The following is a 20,964-nucleotide window of genomic DNA, read 5'->3' as shown; positions in this document are numbered from 1 at the left end:
TGAAGTGACACGCCTAGCTCCTTCGATGGAGTCCAGGTTTGGAGGTCGCAGAGCGTAAGGCGAGCTGAAGATCCCCACAGCAGCAGGTCAGAGGAGGTCATCCAGATGTCATGGGGACCCAAAGAAGGAACATCCAGTTAAAGGGATTGGTTAATGTATTCTCTGTGATCTATGTAACAAAATCCAGTGTGTGGGCCTGGCGATGGCCTCTGGTGACTTTCCAGGCCAAAGGACAGCTTTGGCCCACGCATGGTGCAAGTAACTACTGGGAGGCCATCGCCTGTTTCCCTGGGAAATGGGCCGTTTACCTTGTTTGACTTAGCGTTATTGTCGCATGGGTTTCTTTCATCTGTAGTGTCTATATCTTCAACTTAGTGACTACTTATTTTTCCGCATTGGGGCATGCAACTGGCACCAGGTGAAATCAGGAATTTTATTTCAGTCGGAACCCATACGTTCAATATCAGTGCACCTACTGTTGGTCTGGAAATGATAGTTACCGCTGGGCTCACGCTCAACATATGTAACAATACCGACATAGTTAAGGGTGGAAATGTCTTGAAAGTTGACTTGTGTGAAACTGAAGGTATTTAACCTCTGCCAGGTGTGACTCCCAAGAAGTGTTTCTTTGCGCGCTTTTGGGTTTAATATGTTTGCCTGTACTGACATATGCACTTGTGTTAAAATGACAAGAAAGTACTTTTAAAAATGCTTACGTTTCTAACTTCTTTTTGATCCACTTACCTAGAACTAGAAGTCCTTAGCTCATGAAATGAGTCTTTGAAATTTTGAAAATGATACTCTTTATTTTGGGGTAACCATACATAATAGATTTTCCTCATCCCGACCCTCAAATTTTCTAATTACATTAAATAAAATAACACCTAAAAGCAAGGACGGGAAAGAAGAGATTTCGTTTTGCTTTAATGCTCATTAAACCAGTAGTGAATCTTCCCCCACAAGGAAACCACAGACAAAAATTCTCTTTCCAAAATAGTTGGTTTTTTTTTTAACTAAAATCGAATTTTTTTCAAGCACACCTGAATTCATTCTCCTCTTCCTCTTCCTCCTTCTCTTCTCTTCTCTTCTCTTCTCTTCTCTTCTCTTCTCTTCTCTCTCTCTCTCTCTCTCTCTCTCTCTCTCTCTCTCTCTCTCTCTCTCTCTCTCTCTCATTTGGGTTTTGATGGCCAAGTTCAAGTTCTTCGTGACTTGTATAGTCATTAATGACAACAGTCATTGCCTTCCCATTCCTATTGAGCACATACATATCTCGTTCCAACAACCATTTTATTCCACAAATCTGGGACGTCTTGAGCTTCTTAGGAATTTGCTGAAACACATAGATCAGTAGACCGACTTTGCTTGAGGCGAGTAGGACACAAGACAAATTGACAACTCCAAGACGCTGAACTTTCTCAAGAGCGATCTTGGAGGGAATTTTAAAAGATGATTTTTACACATCTGAAACTTGCTCGGTTGCCCAGTAATAATCAGGTCTTAACCAAAGTGAGCAAGCTATTGTAATTTTCATTTAGTTCGCTCCCCACCCCTGTCTCAAGACCGGAAAAGGTTCAAGTCGCCTTTCTCTTTTCCTTTCCAGTCTCCAAGGCAAACCCGGAGCGCTAAGCCCGCTGTTCTTCAGTGGAGGAGATGGCTTCCAGCCCACTGCCAGGGCCCAATGACATCCTACTTGCATCGCCGTCGAGCGCCTTCCAGCCCGACGCATTGAGCCAACCGCGGCCGGGCCACGCCAACCTTAAACCCAACCAGGTGGGCCAGGTGATCCTCTATGGCATTCCCATCGTGTCCTTGGTGATCGACGGGCAGGAGCGCCTGTGCCTGGCGCAGATCTCCAACACTCTTCTCAAGAACTTTAGCTACAACGAGATCCACAACCGCCGAGTGGCGCTGGGCATCACGTGCGTGCAGTGCACACCTGTCCAACTGGAGATCCTGCGGCGGGCTGGGGCCATGCCCATCTCTTCGCGACGTTGTGGCATGATCACCAAGCGCGAGGCCGAGCGCCTTTGTAAGTCGTTCCTAGGTGAAAACCGGCCACCCAAACTGCCGGACAACTTCGCCTTCGACGTGTCGCACGAGTGTGCCTGGGGCTGCCGCGGCAGCTTCATCCCGGCGCGCTACAACAGCTCTCGCGCCAAGTGCATCAAGTGTAGCTACTGCAACATGTACTTCTCACCCAACAAGTTCATTTTCCACTCCCACCGCACCCCGGACGCCAAGTACACGCAGCCAGACGCAGCCAACTTCAATTCCTGGCGCCGCCATCTCAAGCTCACAGACAAGAGCCCTCAGGACGAGCTAGTCTTCGCCTGGGAGGACGTCAAGGCCATGTTCAACGGTGGCAGCCGCAAGCGCGCGCTACCTCAACCCAGCGCGCATCCGGCCTGTCACCCACTCAGTTCAGTCAAGGCTGCTGCGGTGGCGGCCGCAGCCGCAGTGGCCGGGGGCGGGGGCCTGCTGGGCCCGCACCTGCTGGGGGCTCCACCCCCGCCGCCGCCACCACCACCCTTGGCTGAGCTGGCGGGCGCACCTCACGCCCATCACAAGCGGCCGCGCTTCGACGACGATGACGATTCCCTTCAGGAGGCGGCCGTGGTGGCTGCAGCCAGCCTTTCGGCAGCGGCAGCCAGCCTCTCGGTGGCCGCAGCCACTGGCGGCGCCGGACCGGGCGCAGGTGGCCCCGGCGGTGGCTGCGTGGCCGGCGTGGGCGTGGGTGCCACTGCAGGGGCTGGTGCAGCAGCTGGCACCAAGGGTCCACGCAGCTACCCAGTCATCCCAGTGCCCAGCAAGGGGTCGTTCGGGGGCGTGCTACAGAAGTTCCCGGGCTGCGGGGGCCTCTTCCCGCATCCTTACACCTTCCCGGCCGCGGCCGCAGCCTTCGGCTTGTGCCACAAGAAGGAGGACGCAGGGACAGCGGCCGAGGCCCTAGGGGGAGCGGGCGCGGGGAGCGCAGGTGCGGCGCCCAAGGCTGGGCTGTCAGGTCTCTTCTGGCCCGCGGGCCGCAAGGACGCCTTCTATCCTCCCTTCTGCATGTTCTGGCCACCGCGGACCCCCGGCGGGCTGCCCGTGCCCACCTACCTACAGCCCCCGCCGCAGCCGCCCTCTGCGCTCGGCTGCGCGCTGGGTGACAGCCCGGCCCTGCTACGCCAGGCCTTCCTGGACCTGGCCGAGCCGGGCGGTGCAGGTGGCAGCGCCGAGGCAGCGCCCCCTCCGGGCCAGCCTCCCCCTGTGGTGGCCAATGGCCCTGGCTCGGGTCCTCCAGCTACTGGGGGCACCGGAGCACGCGACACGCTCTTTGAGTCGCCCCCGGGCGGCAGCGGCGGGGACTGCAGCGCCGGGTCCACGCCACCCGCAGAGCCCGGAGTGACGTCCGGGAACGCGGCTACATCCTCCGGAGCCGGCTCTGTGGGCACCCGGGTGCCGGCCCCCCATCACCCGCATCTCCTGGAAGGGCGCAAGGCGGGCGGCGGCAGCTACCACCATTCCAGCGCCTTCCGGCCGGTGGGCGGCAAGGACGACGCAGAGAGCCTGGCCAAGCTGCACGGGGCGTCGGCGGGCGCTCCCCACTCGGCCCCAGCGCACCACCATCACCACCACCATCACCCGCACCATCACCACCACCACCCTCCGCAGCCGCCGTCGCCGCTGCTGCTGCTGCAGCCACAGCCCGACGAACCGGGGTCGGAGCGCCACCACCCAGCCCCGCCACCCCCACCGCCGCCGCCCCCTCTGGCCCCCCAGCCGCACCACCGAGGCCTTCTGTCCCCCGAGGGCACCAGCTGCAGCTACCCCAGCGAGGACAGCTCTGAAGACGAGGAGGACGAGGAGGAAGAGCAGGAGGTGGATGTGGAGGGCCACAAGCCGCTCGAAGGCGAGGAAGAGGAGGACGGTCGAGATCCAGAGGATGAGGAGGAAGAAGAGGAGACCCGGGTCCTTCTCGGAGACTCCCTGGTTGGCGGTGGCCGGTTCCTCCAGGGCCGAGGGCTGTCGGAGAAGGGGAGCGGTCGGGACCGCACGACGCCCGCCGTGGGTGCTTTCCCTCTAGCGCTGAACTCCTCCAGGCTGCTACAGGAGGATGGGAAGCTGGGGGACCCCGGAGGCTCGGACCTGCCGGCGCCCCCGCCCCCACCTCTGGCCCCCCAGAAAGCAAGCGGCGGTGGAGGCAGCAGGCCAGGCAGCCCGGTCCACCATCCATCACTGGAGGAGGAGCCCTCGTACAAAGATGTAAATATTCTCTTTAGGCCCCTTCAAGCTAATTATTATTATTTAAATGCACCTTTAGGCTGAATCAGTTACATATGCGCAGGAAAGATGAATCACCACATTTCCCATAGAAATGAAATATTCAATGTGTCTGGGAGCACTTATTTCCTGCCAGGGTCCTCTATAAAAATATGGTTCCCGGTCCTAAAGCCTTTTGAGGCTTCGGGCCTCCCTTCACCTCTTAGATTTAACAGACTCCATAATCCAAGTCCCTCCACAATCCAAGCTCACCAGAGAGACCTCGAAACTGGCGGAATAACCCTACCCACTGTTTCCAAAGAGTTCAGTGCCTTCTCTACCATGGCCTAGTTGCCTTTCAAGTGATTGAAAATACGTTGATTTCGAAAGTCAAATTCCCTTTTATTTTTACTGTTTAAATCAAGCCAGAATGGGTGCGTGTGTAAAAAAAATATATATGTGTCTTGTAAATCAATACAGAATCTTAGCGAGACTTTTCCAAGCCCCATTTCCACTGACTGGAAAGTGCTACCCAGGACTCCTGAGAAACCAAAGTTACATTTAAATGGCTCTGCATGCTGTGTTCACTCAAGCTTGCAAAGGGAACATTTTCCAAGGCCTCAGACAGAGGTAAAGCTGTTCTGATACAGTGTAGACTTGACAAATAGCACGGTGTGTTTATTTACAGGGGCTAACCTAGCATGCATTTAATTAATCTGTGTTACCTCTTAAGGCCTAGTGGAGGTACATGTAGGCATATGCACGGATTTAAGAATAAAAGCTATTCAGACAAGATGATCATCACAAAAAAAAAAAAAAAGTCTCCTGAGGCTCCATGGAGTCACTTTTATTGATGCCTCTTCCTGCTGACTATTGACATTAGCATATGGTTTAATCCAGGCATTGATTTGTGTGTGTAATTCTTGTCCACACAGAATCAGAAACCTAAGGAAAACAACCAAGTTATTCTATCAGCAAAGGATGACAACTTCCCAGGTAAAGCACAAGTGAGCCGCCATTTGTCTCTCTTACATTCATCCACTCCTGTGGTTCATTCCAAGCCTCCCTAGCCCCTTCCCCCCACTCCCCACACCCCCAAACCCCATATCTACCATTCCGTAAGGTTTTGTAACTGGTGGGCTGCTCTGTTGTTGTCTTAGCACAGTTTATATATACAGAGGCAGCAATTCTGTAGTTTCCAAGCCATGGCAAGTTTTTAAATAATTGTACCAATGTCCCCCAAGCTCAGGATGGCTCTCAGGGTCTCAGTGACATCAGCTCTCTCAGCATACACAAGTATATACCATATATCGACATTCTTGGATGTCTTTGCCCTCTCTCAATAGTCACCAAGGTTTGGGATTCTAAACAGAGCCCCCAGATTCTTTCTCCTTAGAGGTATCACTCAACCTTAGGCACAGTAGATACAATGTTCCTTCCCTCTGTCTTTCCGTTCTGCTTGTCAGTTTGGTCACTTGTAGATTTCACGCTCTCTTTTGGTCCTAGATAAGAACAAGGAACACAGCTTTTTCATCACAGACTCTGATTCTTCTGGAGACTTTTGGAGAGAAAGATCAGGTAGGCTGGGAGCGCACAGGGGGAGCGAGCAGTCAGATGACAGACGGGGTGGATATTCATAATCAAAAGACTGGATATTTAGTACAAGGCTAAAGCTAGGAGAAAGGGAAAAAAAAACAATTCCCAGTAGATATAACTAAGAAAAACACAAATAGGAAAGCAGTGACATTAATAGCAATAAGATTATTAATTGCTGGGCATATTTCAGAAGAAAATTCAGAAATATATCAGGTTACACAATGAAACAGGCTGCAAAAGCATAAAATGACAATAATTGAAATGTTCTCTTAGAAACCTTCCATTAAAAAGGATCACAGCTTATTGCTTTTAATATCTGTCAGAAAGACATTAAAGGTGTTTTATGACATCTATGCCAACATTTATATTATCTCCATGATAATGATCTCTACACAAAATGTATAATACATTTACAAAAATTACATTATACAAATTAAATGAAACCACCTTTTACTGATTGCTAAATGTCTCCAAGGGGTTTGGGGAAGACGTGATTAGAAGTTTTGATACTAAGTTGTCTATTGCTGTGTCTTAAGGAGAGGGTTTTGTTTCTTGGGAAAAAGGAATCTAATTTTCCATTTATGTAATGCAAACTGCCTTGGCTTTGACTATTCACGGTTAATTGACTGTCAAACGAGGTTGTTATCCTGCGGCAATGTCTGCAAATTTGCCTGTCAAATGAGACAGAGAGAGCAAGCTAGGAAGTGAGGGAGAGGGAGAGAGAGTGGTGTGGGGAGCGGAAATAAAGAAAATAGGATCTTGAAGGAATCTTATATAACTGCAAAATACAATGGAAAAGGTCTTGGAATCTTTGTTCTTGCTTCCACAGACAGGAAACTTCTTAATGTTCTAAATGGCAAAAGGGACATTCCTGTTTTAATGAAAAAAATGTTTTGTGTACATGGAAAGAAACACCTATAATTAGCAGATACTTCCAAATTATATTATTAATATATTCTATAAATATTGTTCAACATCTAATTTGGTTGTCAATACCAAAGAGTTACTAAGAATAATTTTGTGCTACAGTAGATCACTGGTTAGTGGCCATATTAGGTCTGCATACATACTACTGTCATTTTATATATTCTGGCTTTACCTGTTAGCACATTTTAAATTATTATTATTGGCTCCCAACATTGAAACCTCATGCTATTTGAAAAATGTATAAAACTATCTTTAACAATTTTCTCTAAATGTCTAGTATGACAAAATTGTTAAGTGTGGATTTTTTCTGTTACAACCTAACGTCACAAAGGCAAGAATATTTGCCTGGGAACTACCTCCTCCCCAGTGTGATATTCCTCAAACATTGAAGCTTGAAATGAAAAGAATTGCTACCAAGGAAGGAATTTCTAATTGGTTCGTGCGCACACACAAGAAGCATTTATAATTCTATTCCATCGATTCTGTAATATCTTGCCATTTCCCAGACATAGCTAGACAGTCAATTGCTTTTGTATATCTGATACGTGTAGAAATTAATAGCCACTGGAAACACCATTCACAGATATGAAGCGATCTCAGTAACATTCCTCAGCCCCAGACCAAATGGTATTTAGCAGCACTGTACAGCTAAAAATAGATTTAAAAGTAGCCCAATTTCTTCCATGCCAGGGGACCCACACATGGCGTGTCTATGTGGACTCTGTCGAATGCAAATTAAGTGGGGCTGTTTCAACCAAAAAGGAGCCTTGTTGGGTCTAAGCTGTAGGAGCAGGAAGCCCTTGAAGAGTTCCCCCTTCTCTCTACCCAAACAGGGAACACTCAGAAAGAGTCCAAAAGCTGCTGTCACAGCCTAGTGCTGGTATTAATGACTTTTTTTTTTTTTAAATTTAGGAGGATTTCTATTCAGCTCCTCTTGTTCTGTGTGAAACCTCTCACGTTGTGAAGCCTGGGTCTGAGGAAGGGACATGGGCTGTGTGCTTTATAAACAACTTAACCCTTTCAGGGGCAGGATGTGGGCCCCTATTTTCCATTTCTTTTTCTCAAGTAGTTCAGATTTAACCTAGCGACCCTTGCTAAAGTTAATACATTAAAGCGTGTGCATTCGTTGACCGGATTATTCCGACTGCCTAGATTTGGGAGTTTTGGCTCAGGGGTTGGCCATCGGTGACACACAATGACAAGATACATGTATTTAATGCCATCGTAGGTGATCATTTAGAGAATGATTCATGGTAGATGGCACGCTTTAGCAACCAAGCACTAATTATTCTAAGTCTGTTCTGCTCAGTTCTTCCTCTGCTTTAGGTATAATTTTTGAAGGAAATAAAAAGGGATTGCATGTGCTATAAAAACGTAAAGCGTGCATAACTTTCCAAGAGGTGGCAATGATTTGCATAAAACTATGGGGAATAATTTGATGTTTAAAGTAGTTTACATAGATTTAACGGGAGGATCCGAGTCGTACAGTCTGAGATTATTTCTCTCTAGGAAACTTAAACTTCTTATGTTGCACTTAACAGCTTGCATGCATGGTTTTTTATAAAGTCGTGTGTTAGGAATTCAGTTAGTGCTAATGGATCAGAGTGTACATGTAAGGCCAAGTGAGTCCCTTAGAGTTACAGATCTTCACGTTACTCACATCGGCAGTCTCTGAATTTCTTAAAAACGCAATTCCTATCTCTCCCCTTCCTTTGCCTTGGATGGAAGTCCTAAAGAAGTTTCTGGGGTTACCTGAAAGGGTGCTCATGTCCTCATATCCACTCAGACCAGTAAACCCTGATACACCCTCAGATTCCTGAGAATGATACCCAGAGTGGAAAAAACAAACAAACAAACCCTTGGTCCACTGTTGTTTAGTTTGCAAATGCAAAATACATATGCTAAAAGGACACAGGTAAAAGCACAGACCGGACCCAAGTCCATGTAAGCATTCCGAGGTGCAGACCGGATCCATGTCCACGTGAGCATTCAGTAGTGACAGGAGCTCAGGGCGTGCGGTCAACAGTTACGGTGGTAATGACACCTATCCACACTGTTGACACAGTGCTACTCCCTTTCTCAGAATAATCAATCTGATACGGATTCCCAGAGAAGCTTGCTCCATATCAGTTTTCCATGTCTCAATCTCTCCCCCACGTTATTCAGGGGTGTAGGTAGTTGGTAGGTCACCTGACACCTTGTACTGAATGGGGAGGATGGGAAGAATGTGGCAAGGATGGAAACGCTATAGAATGTTCCATGAATGTGGTTGAGTTGATGCCAGAACATTGGGCCCAAGAAGTTCGTCTTCATGACCCCTTTGAAAGTTACCTCATTCCATCTATCGCTTCATCTGTTTTGAGATGGAGTCTCCCCTATATTGCCCGGACTGATCTCAAATCCAAGGGCTTAAGCAAGCCACCTGCCTCAGCTTCCTGAAAAGCTGATACTACTAGGGAGTCGCCTCCCACCCCCCTGCTGCTCCTGACTTTGTATGTCTGGTTTAAAACCGCAGAGTGTTGAAGAGGTCGGGGTTTGTGGCACTTAAAACGCAATTGAGAAAAATCCCAGAATGGACGCCTGTGTTTTATTGTTTTATAACTTATTTAATCATAACCAGATTGTATTCATTTTGCAACATCAAAAGCTAAAACAAGTCCAGGAGATCATGAGCGTGTGTGGCTTGCTGCTGTGGTAGCTCCCAGTGTCTCCTCCTCCTCCTCCTCCCCTTCCTCCTCCTCCTCCTCTCCCTTCTCCTCCTCCTCCTAGGACAGATTCCTCTCCAGATAAGAACTGTTGGCTTCCCTGGCTGCCTGAGTCCATGTGCTTTACTCTTAGCTGAGAGCCCTGGGTAGTTCGCTAAGCTCTGGAGGCTCTGAGATAAAAGGCAAAGTCAGTCTCTGCCCTTCAGTTGCTGCCAACTAAGAGTGGGAGACAAACTAGCCAGACTGCATCACTCGAATGATTGGAATATGTATGTATGTATGTATGTATGTATGTATGTATGTATGTATGTATGTATGGACAGATAGATAGGGAGATAGAGATAAATATTTGCAGAATAGATGCAAGTGACAGACTAGAATAAAGGGCAGTGTCTCACATGAACAAGTCAGCATTCTGACCCTGCCCCACAAGCCACACCCATAATCCTAGTACTTCGGAGGCTGAGGCAGGAGGATCACACATTTCAATCCAGCCCGTGCTGTATAGTGAGAACTTCCCTCAAAACAAGACCCCAGTAGAAAACATAACACCACCTAGTGGGGCTGGCTTCAGCCAGCACTTAGCACAATCATGATTTCTTATTTTTTTTGAAAAATAACAGAACAATATTTAATTCCTTCGCATAAGCAGAACATAGGAGAATAAAACAGCTTTTTTTTTTTAACTCGCTGGTAAATCATATGGCTTTTTTTTTTTTTTTTTGGCTTTTATATAAATTTTTCATTCGCGTTGTAATCACCAACGTAATTACCAGGAAGTTTCAGTGGTTGTGTATAGAAACAGACACGTCTATCCTGGGGGGCAGTTATTGCATTAACTGGTCCTTAATATGAAGTCTGGTTTTCCGTGGCGAGCATGTCTGTGGAGTAGTTGTTCCTTGCTTGGTTCCGTATCACCTTTATTCCAAGCTGTCAGCCTTATCGATAAGCTATTTGATGACATTTATAACCGAGGTTTTAAAATCCTGTCTGGAAAAGCATGGTACACGGCAGATGTCGTACTGTGTATAATTCGAGGGGCTGAACAAGATAGTCATCACCAACCAAAATTCCCCCAGAAAGCTGCAGAACTTCAAAAGTACACCAAGGCACCTAGAATTCAATGGACAGGGGCTTGGTAAAAATATTACCAACTGGAGACCGTGGATGACAGGATTTCACTTGCAATCCCAGAGTGGGTTTCGCATCTCGGCCTTGAATAACTTCAGTGAAGTTAAGTGATTTGAAATTGAATGCGGTGGGGTAAGCTGGTGAGGCAGCTCAGAGCCATCTCGGGTCAAGGAAATGAGAGAAAAGAGGCGTCACCTGCCTTCCAATCCCTCTCCTGGAAAACGCAGCCAGCACCTGCGGACTCTGGGCACGGCTGCATCCTGTTAGGTGTATGGACGTTTTAAAATCAATTTGATTTCCATGGGTATGATTCTCTAGTGTACTTAATATGCCGTGGATGGATTTCCAAGAACAGTAAGAAGCAGTTACACTTCTCATGAATATATAGCAGATGAGGGGCTCTGATTTATTATTCCATCCGATTTTAGAACATGCTTACGATTAAAAAAAAAAAAAAAGCAAAAGAAGAGAAATTCTTAAAAGCCAGAATAGTGGGTCTGCGTTTTAATTCTCTCACTTTAAGGGAACTTTGGGTAAGTTTGTATCCCAGTTGATCTGCCTGTAGAACTTGATAAAAACCTCTAATTTATTACGAACATTACTTTTAGATAACATATCTTGAAGCCGTTCAATACGTGCACCCAGAATTAAGTTATCCCTGTATTTCGGTCATCTACTTCCTATTTATGAAAACCTCTTCTTTGTGCTAATAATTTTTTAAAAAATTTTGTATGAAACTCAACGAGATAGAAAATAACGAAAATCTTTCTAGAAAAAAAAATTAGGGCTGTCAAGATGGTAGAAAGAGAAAACTAACTTCCGCAAGTTGTTCACCACCCTCCATATGTACGTGTCACATTCACACATGCTCCCAACCACACACACACACACACACACACACACACACACACACACACACACACACAGAAAACAAATAAATAAACGTAAAAGAAATAAAAAAACATTGCATAGCATTAACTCACATGGCATTGATGCAATTCTAAAACTCAAAAGAAACCTAGAATGGACTCGAGTCATTAATTAAATATATGATTAGATAGATAGATAGATAGATAGATAGATAGATAGATAGATAGATAGAGATAGATAGATAGATAGATAGATAGATAGATAGATAGATAGATAGATAGAGATAGTCAGGCTGTCCTCAAACTCTTGGTCCTCCTCACTTTGCCTCCTGAGTGCTGGGGTCTACACGCATGTTTAGCCATGCCCAGCTCAAATAATACATTTTGGGTATTAATCATGAAATGTGCCGTTACTGCTTTTCATTGTAACCTCCCTGGCACCACAGACTCCAACAGTTTCTCTTTGTTTTCATTAATGGGGAGAGTGTTCATCTAGGCTGTGTTGTCGCAGTCCCTCTTTGGTCTCTATTTTTGTTACCTTACAAAAGTGTCAAGCATCACAGAGAAGCCACTTAGGGTAGATGCAACACCAAGAAACTAGCAGGAGTGTAACGCACTGACAGAGGAGAACATTGTTTAACTTTGCTTCCTATGCAACTGATCTTGTAGTATTTGTTGTGTAGTTTGTGTGTGAATATCTATGTCCTCGTGTGGATCCACATGCGTGAATGTGTAGACTAGACATTAACACTAGCATCTTCAATTATTGTCTTATACAAAGAGGCAGGGTCTCATTCGAACCCCAAACTGGCTTCTATAGCAGTGAGTCTAGCTAGCCAGTGGGTTCAGGGGATCTCGCCTTTGTCTCTGGGACACAGGCAGGCCATGACATCCGCCTGTTTAAGTGGGTGCGTGGGACCCAAACTCCAGTCTTCAGAGTTCACCTGCTAAGCAATCTCCCTAGCCTCTGTAATTAATTGCTAATGCCTGGACTCAAAGTGTCCTTTGAAAACCCTGTACGCCAGGTATTGTGCTAAATTTTCTATTATCCCAGATGTAGATTAATTTTGACTCAGTCTAATTTGCACCTCTGAGATACATTATAAGGAAAAGAGAAAAGGTGCAGAAAAGGGCCTAAGCTAGATTACAAAGCTAAGGCCAGTTATCAAAATACAGTGTTTATTTTAAGAATTCAACAGGCCTGTTAGGGTTCCAAGAGGCAAGAGGGTGGAGTCTTCATCCAGCCCGAGAGGCTGTGTCAGTGTGCTTGAAACATCATGCAGGGCCCATGATGTTTATGCCCTTCTGATTATGTTAGATATCTGCTCCCCTGCACCAGAACCCACTCAGGAGAGCATCTGCCCCCCAGGGCTGTTGAAGCATTTGTCTGCCAGACACAGTCATCTAAATGTGAGAATGCGTGTGGATCTCATATACGGATACTGAACCAAATCAAAATATGTTTATCTATTTGAAAGCGACCTTCTGGGGGAATGCATGCTTTTTTCTTGGACAAGCAAACATGTTCTCCAAAAGATTTCTGCCAAGTCTTCTCAGTAACAGTTTTGGGAGGAGCAATGTGCTGGCTGCTGGGGCAGCTGCCTGTCAGAACCCGTGAGCACTGCTGTGTGTGGCTCAAGGAAGAATCTGGGGAGAGAGCTAAGCCCAGAAATAGAACACCATGGAGGAGGCCTTTCTGTAGAACGGATAGGTGAAAGCCAGATCTCTTACTCCTTATTTTAAGATTTGTGCCGCCATACAGATAAGACACTCTACGTTCTAGGGTACATAACTAGAACACTGAGGTTGCAGTGTGTAAATCTTATTTATTGAAGTAAAAATTTAAAAGTTTACACTTACTCTTTGAAATTTTTCCATACATGTGTACAATGTTCCTTGAATATATCCACTCCTCACAACCCCCTTCCAGTATCTTCCGTCACATCCGCGCCCCCTCCGACTTCACGTCCTCCTTTTGTGATTATTGTTGCTATTTTCAACCCAATGAGTTCAATGGGATCACCCACTGGGGCCTGGGGAACCTAAAGGAATGTGACTCTTCCTTACTCACAGTCATTAACCGCTAATATCTGCTCAACCAGGGCGTGAACTTGGGATCCCTTCCCTAATCCATGCTGGAGTTTTTAACTGGCTTGATCTTGCACCGATCTTGCTCAGATAACCACAGCTACTATGAGCTTGTGTGCACAATTGGCAAGTCACCTCCAGGAGACAGCACTCCTGCCGTGTCCTCCAGCTCTCAGTATTCTACCCAGCTCCTATTCCTCCATGTTCTTTGGAGCTTGGGTGGGATTTGAGTAGGGAGAGTGTTTGAGGCAGGCAGTGCCCCCCAGCTATGGGTGTGTTTGATGCAGGCTGTGCCCCACCTACGGGTGTGTTTGAGGTGGGCAGTGCCCCACCTACGGGTGTGTTTGATGCAGGCAATGCCCCATCTATGAGTGTGTTTGAGGTGGGCAGTGCCCCGTCTATGGGTGAGCACCATCGCTTACTCCCAGCACTTTGAGCAGGTGTTAAGTCTCTGCAGTGCCCACTGCCCACTTCAGTAAGAAGTTTCTCCAACCACGGCTGGAAGCAGCACGGATCTATGGATATCAGCATGAGTGTTTAGAAGAGAGCTGACAACATGACAGCCTAGACAAGTTCTTCCCCTAGGGAGCCACCGAGTTCCCCAGGCATAGGTTTAGACCAACTTTGCAACACCAAGCTTGAATCCTCGCCTGTGAGGCAGGCCTCGATCTAACAGAGAGCTCAGTCTGCTGCCTCTGTAAAGTCTTGTCCCTACTGCACCTCTTGGCCAGTGTGGGCATGTGAGTCCAGTGTGGATAAGACCCCTGATGAACTTTCTGCCTTTCAACACTGTGAAAGCTGGCTGCCAGGGACAGGAACAGGGACGTTTATTTTATTAGCTTCTCTCCCCGTCCTATGACCACCAACAGAACATGGTATCTCATCTGTTTGTGTGGCTCATGTCACTGAACCTGGGGAAACGAGCGTGCCTGACCTGTGTGTGGCCCTAAGTTTCATCTCTAGCAAGTAAAACAGAAATAAGTCATTAACATATACTGAAAGATGAACATCTTATGATAAAATTATTATTGTAATAAAATAAATGATCCCTAATACATGTGATATTTTTACTGGGACCCATGGCAGACCTATTTATTAATTAATATTTTCCATGCTTTAGCTAGAATTTAGACTAAGTGTTTTTACATAAAAACTTTGAAAAATCTCAAGCAAGGAAAAAAAGACCCAATCAACCCCATTGGTTGAACTGCCTCAAACCATCACCGCAAAGATTAGGGCTTTAATACACAAAGGTTGGAGAGTGTGGAATGCTCAGTCCATGCCAAAGGAGACTTAAATGGCATCTTGGAATGCCATTGGATGTCTCGAATGGAATAGAAACTGAGGAGAGGGCCAGGTACCCCAGGCAAGGCAGACAATACAAGGCAAAGCAATCCACAGTGAGAAACACAGGCCTGAATACAGTGAAGGATTCATGCTAGCAATAAAGACAGATGAGCTGGGGGGCAAGGCAGCAGGAACCCAGGTTAGAAGACCTGGGAACTCCAAAGGAACATAGAATGGATTCTTTTCCCTGGGAGGGCCGGGGGTTCCATCCCAGGTTCTTGAACAAGGGCATGCCACAGTCGTTAAGAGAAAGTGATCTGTCTTAAGCCTGTAAGGAACTCACTGACTGATTCTCGGCCAGTTTGTGAGTTTTAGTCCCTGCTTGTTTGGTATTTACTGTTTATGCATGCCACATGTAACATGGTACAATCTCACATCCATCCATCTTGTCTGTTTTCTGATGGCTGAGCATGGGCAAAACTGAGGGTGTGATAGAACATCTCCTAGAACACGAGACCACCTGGGCCGGAGGACCCCGAGAATGGGAAAGCACGTGCCCAGGCCTTGGCTTTTGGTTGTATCTGGTTGCCATGAGCATGCTGCTGCCTCTACCACTGGGGCGAGCACGGCTCATGGATCGTGAAGGCTCTATGAGAAGGTGACGCATCCCTAAGCAGCAGCTTTGCGTCTCACCCCTCCGCCGATGCATTTATACTTTTCATTCATCCCTTTCCCACTCCAAACCACGGTGTTTTCTTCTACTGTCTGACGTGTTTGAGGCCAGGCCTCTAAGAAAAACATTCCCCCCTTGCGTAATGTCCTTTTCTGCCTCTAAGCCACCGAGATCTCTAAGTTTCCTCCACCTCTCTGCTTGTAAATATTTTCTTTAAAGAAGAATGTAAAGAAGAAGGTGAGCATCTTAATTTTGGGACGCCTCCAAAGCCATTCACTCACATTGAGAAGTGAAACGCCTCTAACCTGATGGAATATTTATAAAAACTGGAAGCTCGCTGTCAACTAAATCACATTTATTTCATCTAGTATTAGACTGCCTTAAAAAAAAAAAAGAAAAGAAAAGAAACCCAGATGGAAAACATTAGCGGTAGTAGTGAGCAAACATCCAGGCTCCCAGAGGTCATTTTTAACCACCATTAACAATCTGGTTCCCACAGATTAGCAAGAATGCAGAAAGCAGCGGTCCAGTAAGAGGCGCACGGAGCACAGCTGTGGCTGCCTCTGTGTCCTTATTTACCTGACACCTAGACACTTAAAAAAAAAACCCTCAGTGTGAAAGGGACATTTGTATTATCTAAGCTCTACGTTGGCCATTTTTGCTCAGAAATCGCAGTGAAATGTCTATTTGTAGTAGAGACTAACAAAAGATGTTAATAAAACCTCGAAAGCTGATGAATAGAACAGCCCATTGTTAACGTCACCAGTAGATTTTCCTGCAGTCAGTATGATTCCATTAATTAGCTATCGTTTTAGGGGGTACTCTATGCATATAATGTTAGTAGTTACAAAGGAGAAAGGAACTATAGGTTTTCTTTAAAGACATTGGATCCCATTACAGATGGTCTTGAGCCACCATGTGGCTGCTGGGAATTGAACTCAGGACCTCTAGAAGAGCAGTCAGTGCTCTTAACCACTAAGCCATCTCTCCAGTCCAAACAGTAGTTTCATATATCTTAATTTTTAAATTTATTCATCCAATTGAAATGTAACACAAGAGACAGTTCTAAAAATATATTAATCAATCAAAAAGTCTGGTCTACAGCATGGTAAGAACATGACTTGGAAGCGCTCTTACTTCTCCTCTAAGTCATCCACGTTAGATTGAGAAAAACTTTCAACGCCTGTGAGGAAGCTCCAAGGCATGGACCTCCCTGCTTGCCCTTCTCTGTTGGGATTCAGCATCGCGTCAGTTGAGAACTTCCATGCTTGACAGCTGATGCTACATAGTCAGACCTGCACCTACCACACATCCTCATTTCAAGACATCACCACGCACGGCTTACATATTAACGATTGGTTACCAACCTGTTACTTTCCTAGTAGAGGATCAAATCCCTTCAGGGTCCTATAGAGGTCCACCATTGGGATACTTCACAGGCATTGTCCTCACTATAAGGAAAAGAATCCCACATTTTCCAGGTCTGAGAGAACACTTGAGACTATAGAGAGAGGTCAGGTTCAAGAGTGTGGAAGTGAAGTCGTGTGAATACGCTCGACTTGTTAGAGAATGTCTGTCTGTCGGTAAGGAACATGAAGGGTGAAGGATAGGGGAGGCTCCGCCCCCAAGTATGCGTGTGTTTAGAGATATTTGAATGTATGTATGTTACATATACATCTTTAAAGGGAAGAATGTACATTCATGTGCACCTCTCACACACTCCAGAGAGCCAGCGTGTGGAATACAGACGTCTGTTGATACTGTAGGTTGACGAGTTGGGAAGAGATCCTGTTTGTTTATTTATAGAAGTTTTAGCTTGGCAGGGAGGTCTCCTAGTGCCTGGGGACTATTACACTCCATGTCCTTCTGAGGGGGATGAACCAAGAGTAGGCAGAGAATTAAAGTGATACATTCTGGCTGGAGCCATGACTTGGGATTTATGTCCTCCAGGGATTCCTGCAGGAACAACAGAAGACACTCCACTTGGGGCTTGTCGTGTGTCCAGCCCCGTGAGGCGCTGCTGGATGCAGAGAAGAGGCAGGGCCCTTGCCTCCAGCAGTGCCTGACCTAGTGGGTGAAGAGGTGGCCAAGCCCTGGGCCACCTCTGGGAACCAATGCGGGAGGGAATCCGTAAAACCTTCTCAGAGAACCATTGCCTGCACTGCCTCATCTCGTTAGACAAAAGCGGAAGCTTAATCACCCCGCGTGGCTGCCACAGACATCACCTCGAGATTTGAAAGCACAATCATCTAGTTGGCTGAATGAATGGGTTAAATCTTTGGTGTATTTGGGCTCTCCCTTTCGGTGAAGGCACAATTTACGGGAGATAAATGTATCGTTTCACTCGCCATTGTTCCAGTCAGCACGTAGCAAAGCAGGAGCAACAGTCTAGCCTTTATTCTTAATGCTGGCTTATTTAGTTGGGTTTGGGTGCTAGGGCTGAGGCAGAGGCCTGGTGCTTGTCACGCCTGTGTTTAGCTCCTGGGGCTCCAACCTCTGCTCCCACGGTCATGTTTATGGGTAGGGATGAGTTACGGTGACTTATTTCAGATGAGAAGTTGAAGAGCTATGGCCGAGTGAGTAGATATTTACAAACTAACAGATAGCCCATTTCACCTCTCCGCTGGGGTGTTCCTCTCTTTCAGCTGGCTATCAACGGCCAGGAGGTCCCCCAGGTGTGACTGTTCCCCTAAGATGAGACCTCCTTCCTTTTTTACTCTTACAGATTTGGGGATACCAAAAGTTCAGGGAACTCCTCTCTCTGCCAGTCTGAAGGGCCTTCCAGGGAGAGCGGGCCTCCTCTCGTGAGTGACGCTGCTGTTCTAGGGCCAGACAGGCTCTAACCTCGTGGTCTAGGGTGCTTCTGTGATTTGAAGGAGTGGTACCCATTCTCCAGACCAGCACCGAGTCCCGTGGGTTCCTAACATCACCTTATGTTAAATAACAACCTCCTTTTCTAGATATGAAAAAGAAAATGAAAAAAAAACTTTGGGGAGCACAGTCCATGCAAACTAATATTTTTCCTTTATTTGTTTTTTTTTTCTTTCTTTAAGGTGAACACACACAAGAAACCAACTCACCTCATTCGCTCAAAAAGGATGTAGAAAACATGGGAAAAGGTAAAGACAAGTTTGGAAGCTGGGTACTTCTCTTAGCTTTTAAGGAGTACGGAGATAAGAAGATATTTTTGTTCTGCACCATATTTTAAGCTTGACAAGCAACATATGAATAATATATGGACCACTGGGTGGATGTAATTGAGATTAATGCATACATATCAATCAATACATGACACTGTAATATAATACTTTAAAATAATATATTACATTGATTTATATTCATGGATTTCTGCACAAAATCTATCCTATGTCTATGCAACACTTTTTAAACTGGTAAAATATTTTGTCTTATAACAAACTGCCAGACGTAACGATTCTCTAAGGGGTTATTTGTAAAGATTAGTAAAATGCCTCTTCTTTCTTCCCCCCACCCACCCCCATTAGAGGAACTTCAGAAGGTTTTATTTGAGCAAATAGATCTACGGAGGCGACTGGAGCAAGAATTCCAAGTGTTAAAAGGAAACGCGTCCTTCCCAGTTTTCAGTAAGGAGCCCTTTTCATTCATTCTGTATGTGGCGTCTGTCGGAATCTCCATCGTTAGGTTCAAGAGTGAGTTTAAGCCGGAAGCGGCTAAGTACGAGGCCCACACAGCCTTCCCACGCTCAGCTGAAATAACCATACATGTGAATCCCTCATCTGTGCTCCAAATTAACTCCAAGATAGAATTTCTCACAAGAGCATTTACTATTTACGTTCTGATAGATGAGTGTCAGTGTCTGTGCATTTTAAAATATGTATGTAAACATACAATTCAGTATGAAACGTGTTCACATATTGAACTATGTCCAGATTATTTTAATATACAATAATTCCTTGGTACTTATTAGTTTCTGAAGTAAGACAATCAAAGGGACACGGACCCTCTATTCTTATATAGCTCTCGTTAGCCGCCAAGGTGGGAGACATGTGTAAACATGGAGATTTAAAGAGGCTGCTGTCCACGAATCCATTTGGTTACCGTAGCTCCCCCTTACCTTGAGGAGAGAAAGCAGGCAGCACCCAGTGGATGCACGAAACGTGCAGATAGTTTCGAGCCCTCCCTGAACTTTTTCCTCTCTACTCACATTCGTACAATAAAGTTTAATCTGAGAGATTAGTAATAAGGACCAAGGACAAAAATGGAACAATTATAACCATCTATATTATAACAACTATTAATTAAAATTTATGAATTGCTTGTTTCTAGAATTTTCCACTTGATGTTGTTAGGCTACACTTGACCTTGTATAAACAGAATCAAAGAAAGTGAAACTCAGAGTAAAGGAACACAACCATGATTAAATCAATTCAATTTCAATAGTTTTATACCCTCAATCTATTTTAATGTGACATTCCAGTGTGAAGCAGGAAATGAGGTTATCGCTGATCATAGGTTATCGCTGATCATAGGTTATCACTGATCAGGTAATCCAAGGGTCATAGAATTTCAGAAAGGCTTCATGGTAGGTGTCCATGTAAAATTGCAGAATTCCCCTGCCATGGTGGGATGGCACAGGAACAAATGCATCTTGGGAGTGTCTGTCAGGCTTCTAGGAGTTTCATTTTGTTGTATTCTCCTCTTCAGAAAAATGAAAGTGAGAAAGGAAATAGCCTGCAAACAATTATTTAAGATTAATTTCCTTTTAAGTTGTGTGAGTGTGTGTTTGAGTGTTGTGTATGTGTGTGCATGTGTGTATGCGTGTGTGAGCGTGTGTGTGAAGTGTGTATGTGTGAGTGTGTGTATGCATGTGTGTGTGTATATGCATGTGTGTGTGTGTGTGTGTATTTATCTTTGTGTGATGTGCTCTTGAATGCAGGTACCAGAGGAAACCAGAGATGTCAGACACTCCTGAGCTGGAGTTAATGGGCAGTTATTAGCTACCTAGTATGGGTGCTGGGAAACAAACTCAGGTCCTCTGCAAGAGCAGAACATACGCTTAACCGCTGAGCCATCTCTCCAACCCCAGTATTTTTTAAATTATGCAAATTTAAATTTTTCTCTGAGACACTACTTTAGAATGCTGGCTTGTCTTATGGAATGTGGATGTCACAAAGCCTGGGCTGCATGAAGCTCCAGCTTCAGGAAGAATGTAAGCTATGGTCTCAGAGCAGAGAGAGGAACAAACGATTTGTTTCCACATATCTAAACTGTTCTGATTGTGGACTTGAGGATCGCTGCTTTTAGATCTAGCAGAGTGGGGGTTCTAGTTCATTTAAGTCCCAGTGTCCTCTCAATTCCCTGTGGGGCCAGTGTGGTCATCATTTGTTCTATTAGTAACAGCTAGTTAATAGTCATTTAAGGGATTAAGTAATGCACAGTAATGTGTATGCTTATACATTGTCCTTAC

General features: G+C 45.7%; 1 protein-coding gene across 1 annotated transcript in view; it reads left to right on the top strand.

The window, feature by feature from the left end:
* The first annotated feature begins 1,650 nt into the window (after window positions 1–1,650).
* Window positions 1,651–20,964, top strand: part of Skor2 (SKI family transcriptional corepressor 2) — a 32,968-nt gene continuing 13,654 nt past the window's right edge. Inside the window, exons 1-5 of the mRNA XM_032885863.1 lie at window positions 1,651–4,245; window positions 5,178–5,238; window positions 5,749–5,820; window positions 18,572–18,637; window positions 19,022–19,120. Of these exons, the coding sequence (XP_032741754.1) occupies window positions 1,651–4,245; window positions 5,178–5,238; window positions 5,749–5,820; window positions 18,572–18,637; window positions 19,022–19,120 (2,893 nt within the window). The remainder of the gene's footprint in view (window positions 4,246–5,177; window positions 5,239–5,748; window positions 5,821–18,571; window positions 18,638–19,021; window positions 19,121–20,964) is intronic.

The sequence above is a fragment of the Rattus rattus genome, chromosome 15 (genome assembly GCF_011064425.1).
Source record: "Rattus rattus isolate New Zealand chromosome 15, Rrattus_CSIRO_v1, whole genome shotgun sequence".
Classification (NCBI taxonomy): Eukaryota; Metazoa; Chordata; class Mammalia; order Rodentia; family Muridae; genus Rattus; species Rattus rattus.
This window is presented reverse-complemented; position numbering and strand designations above follow the sequence as displayed.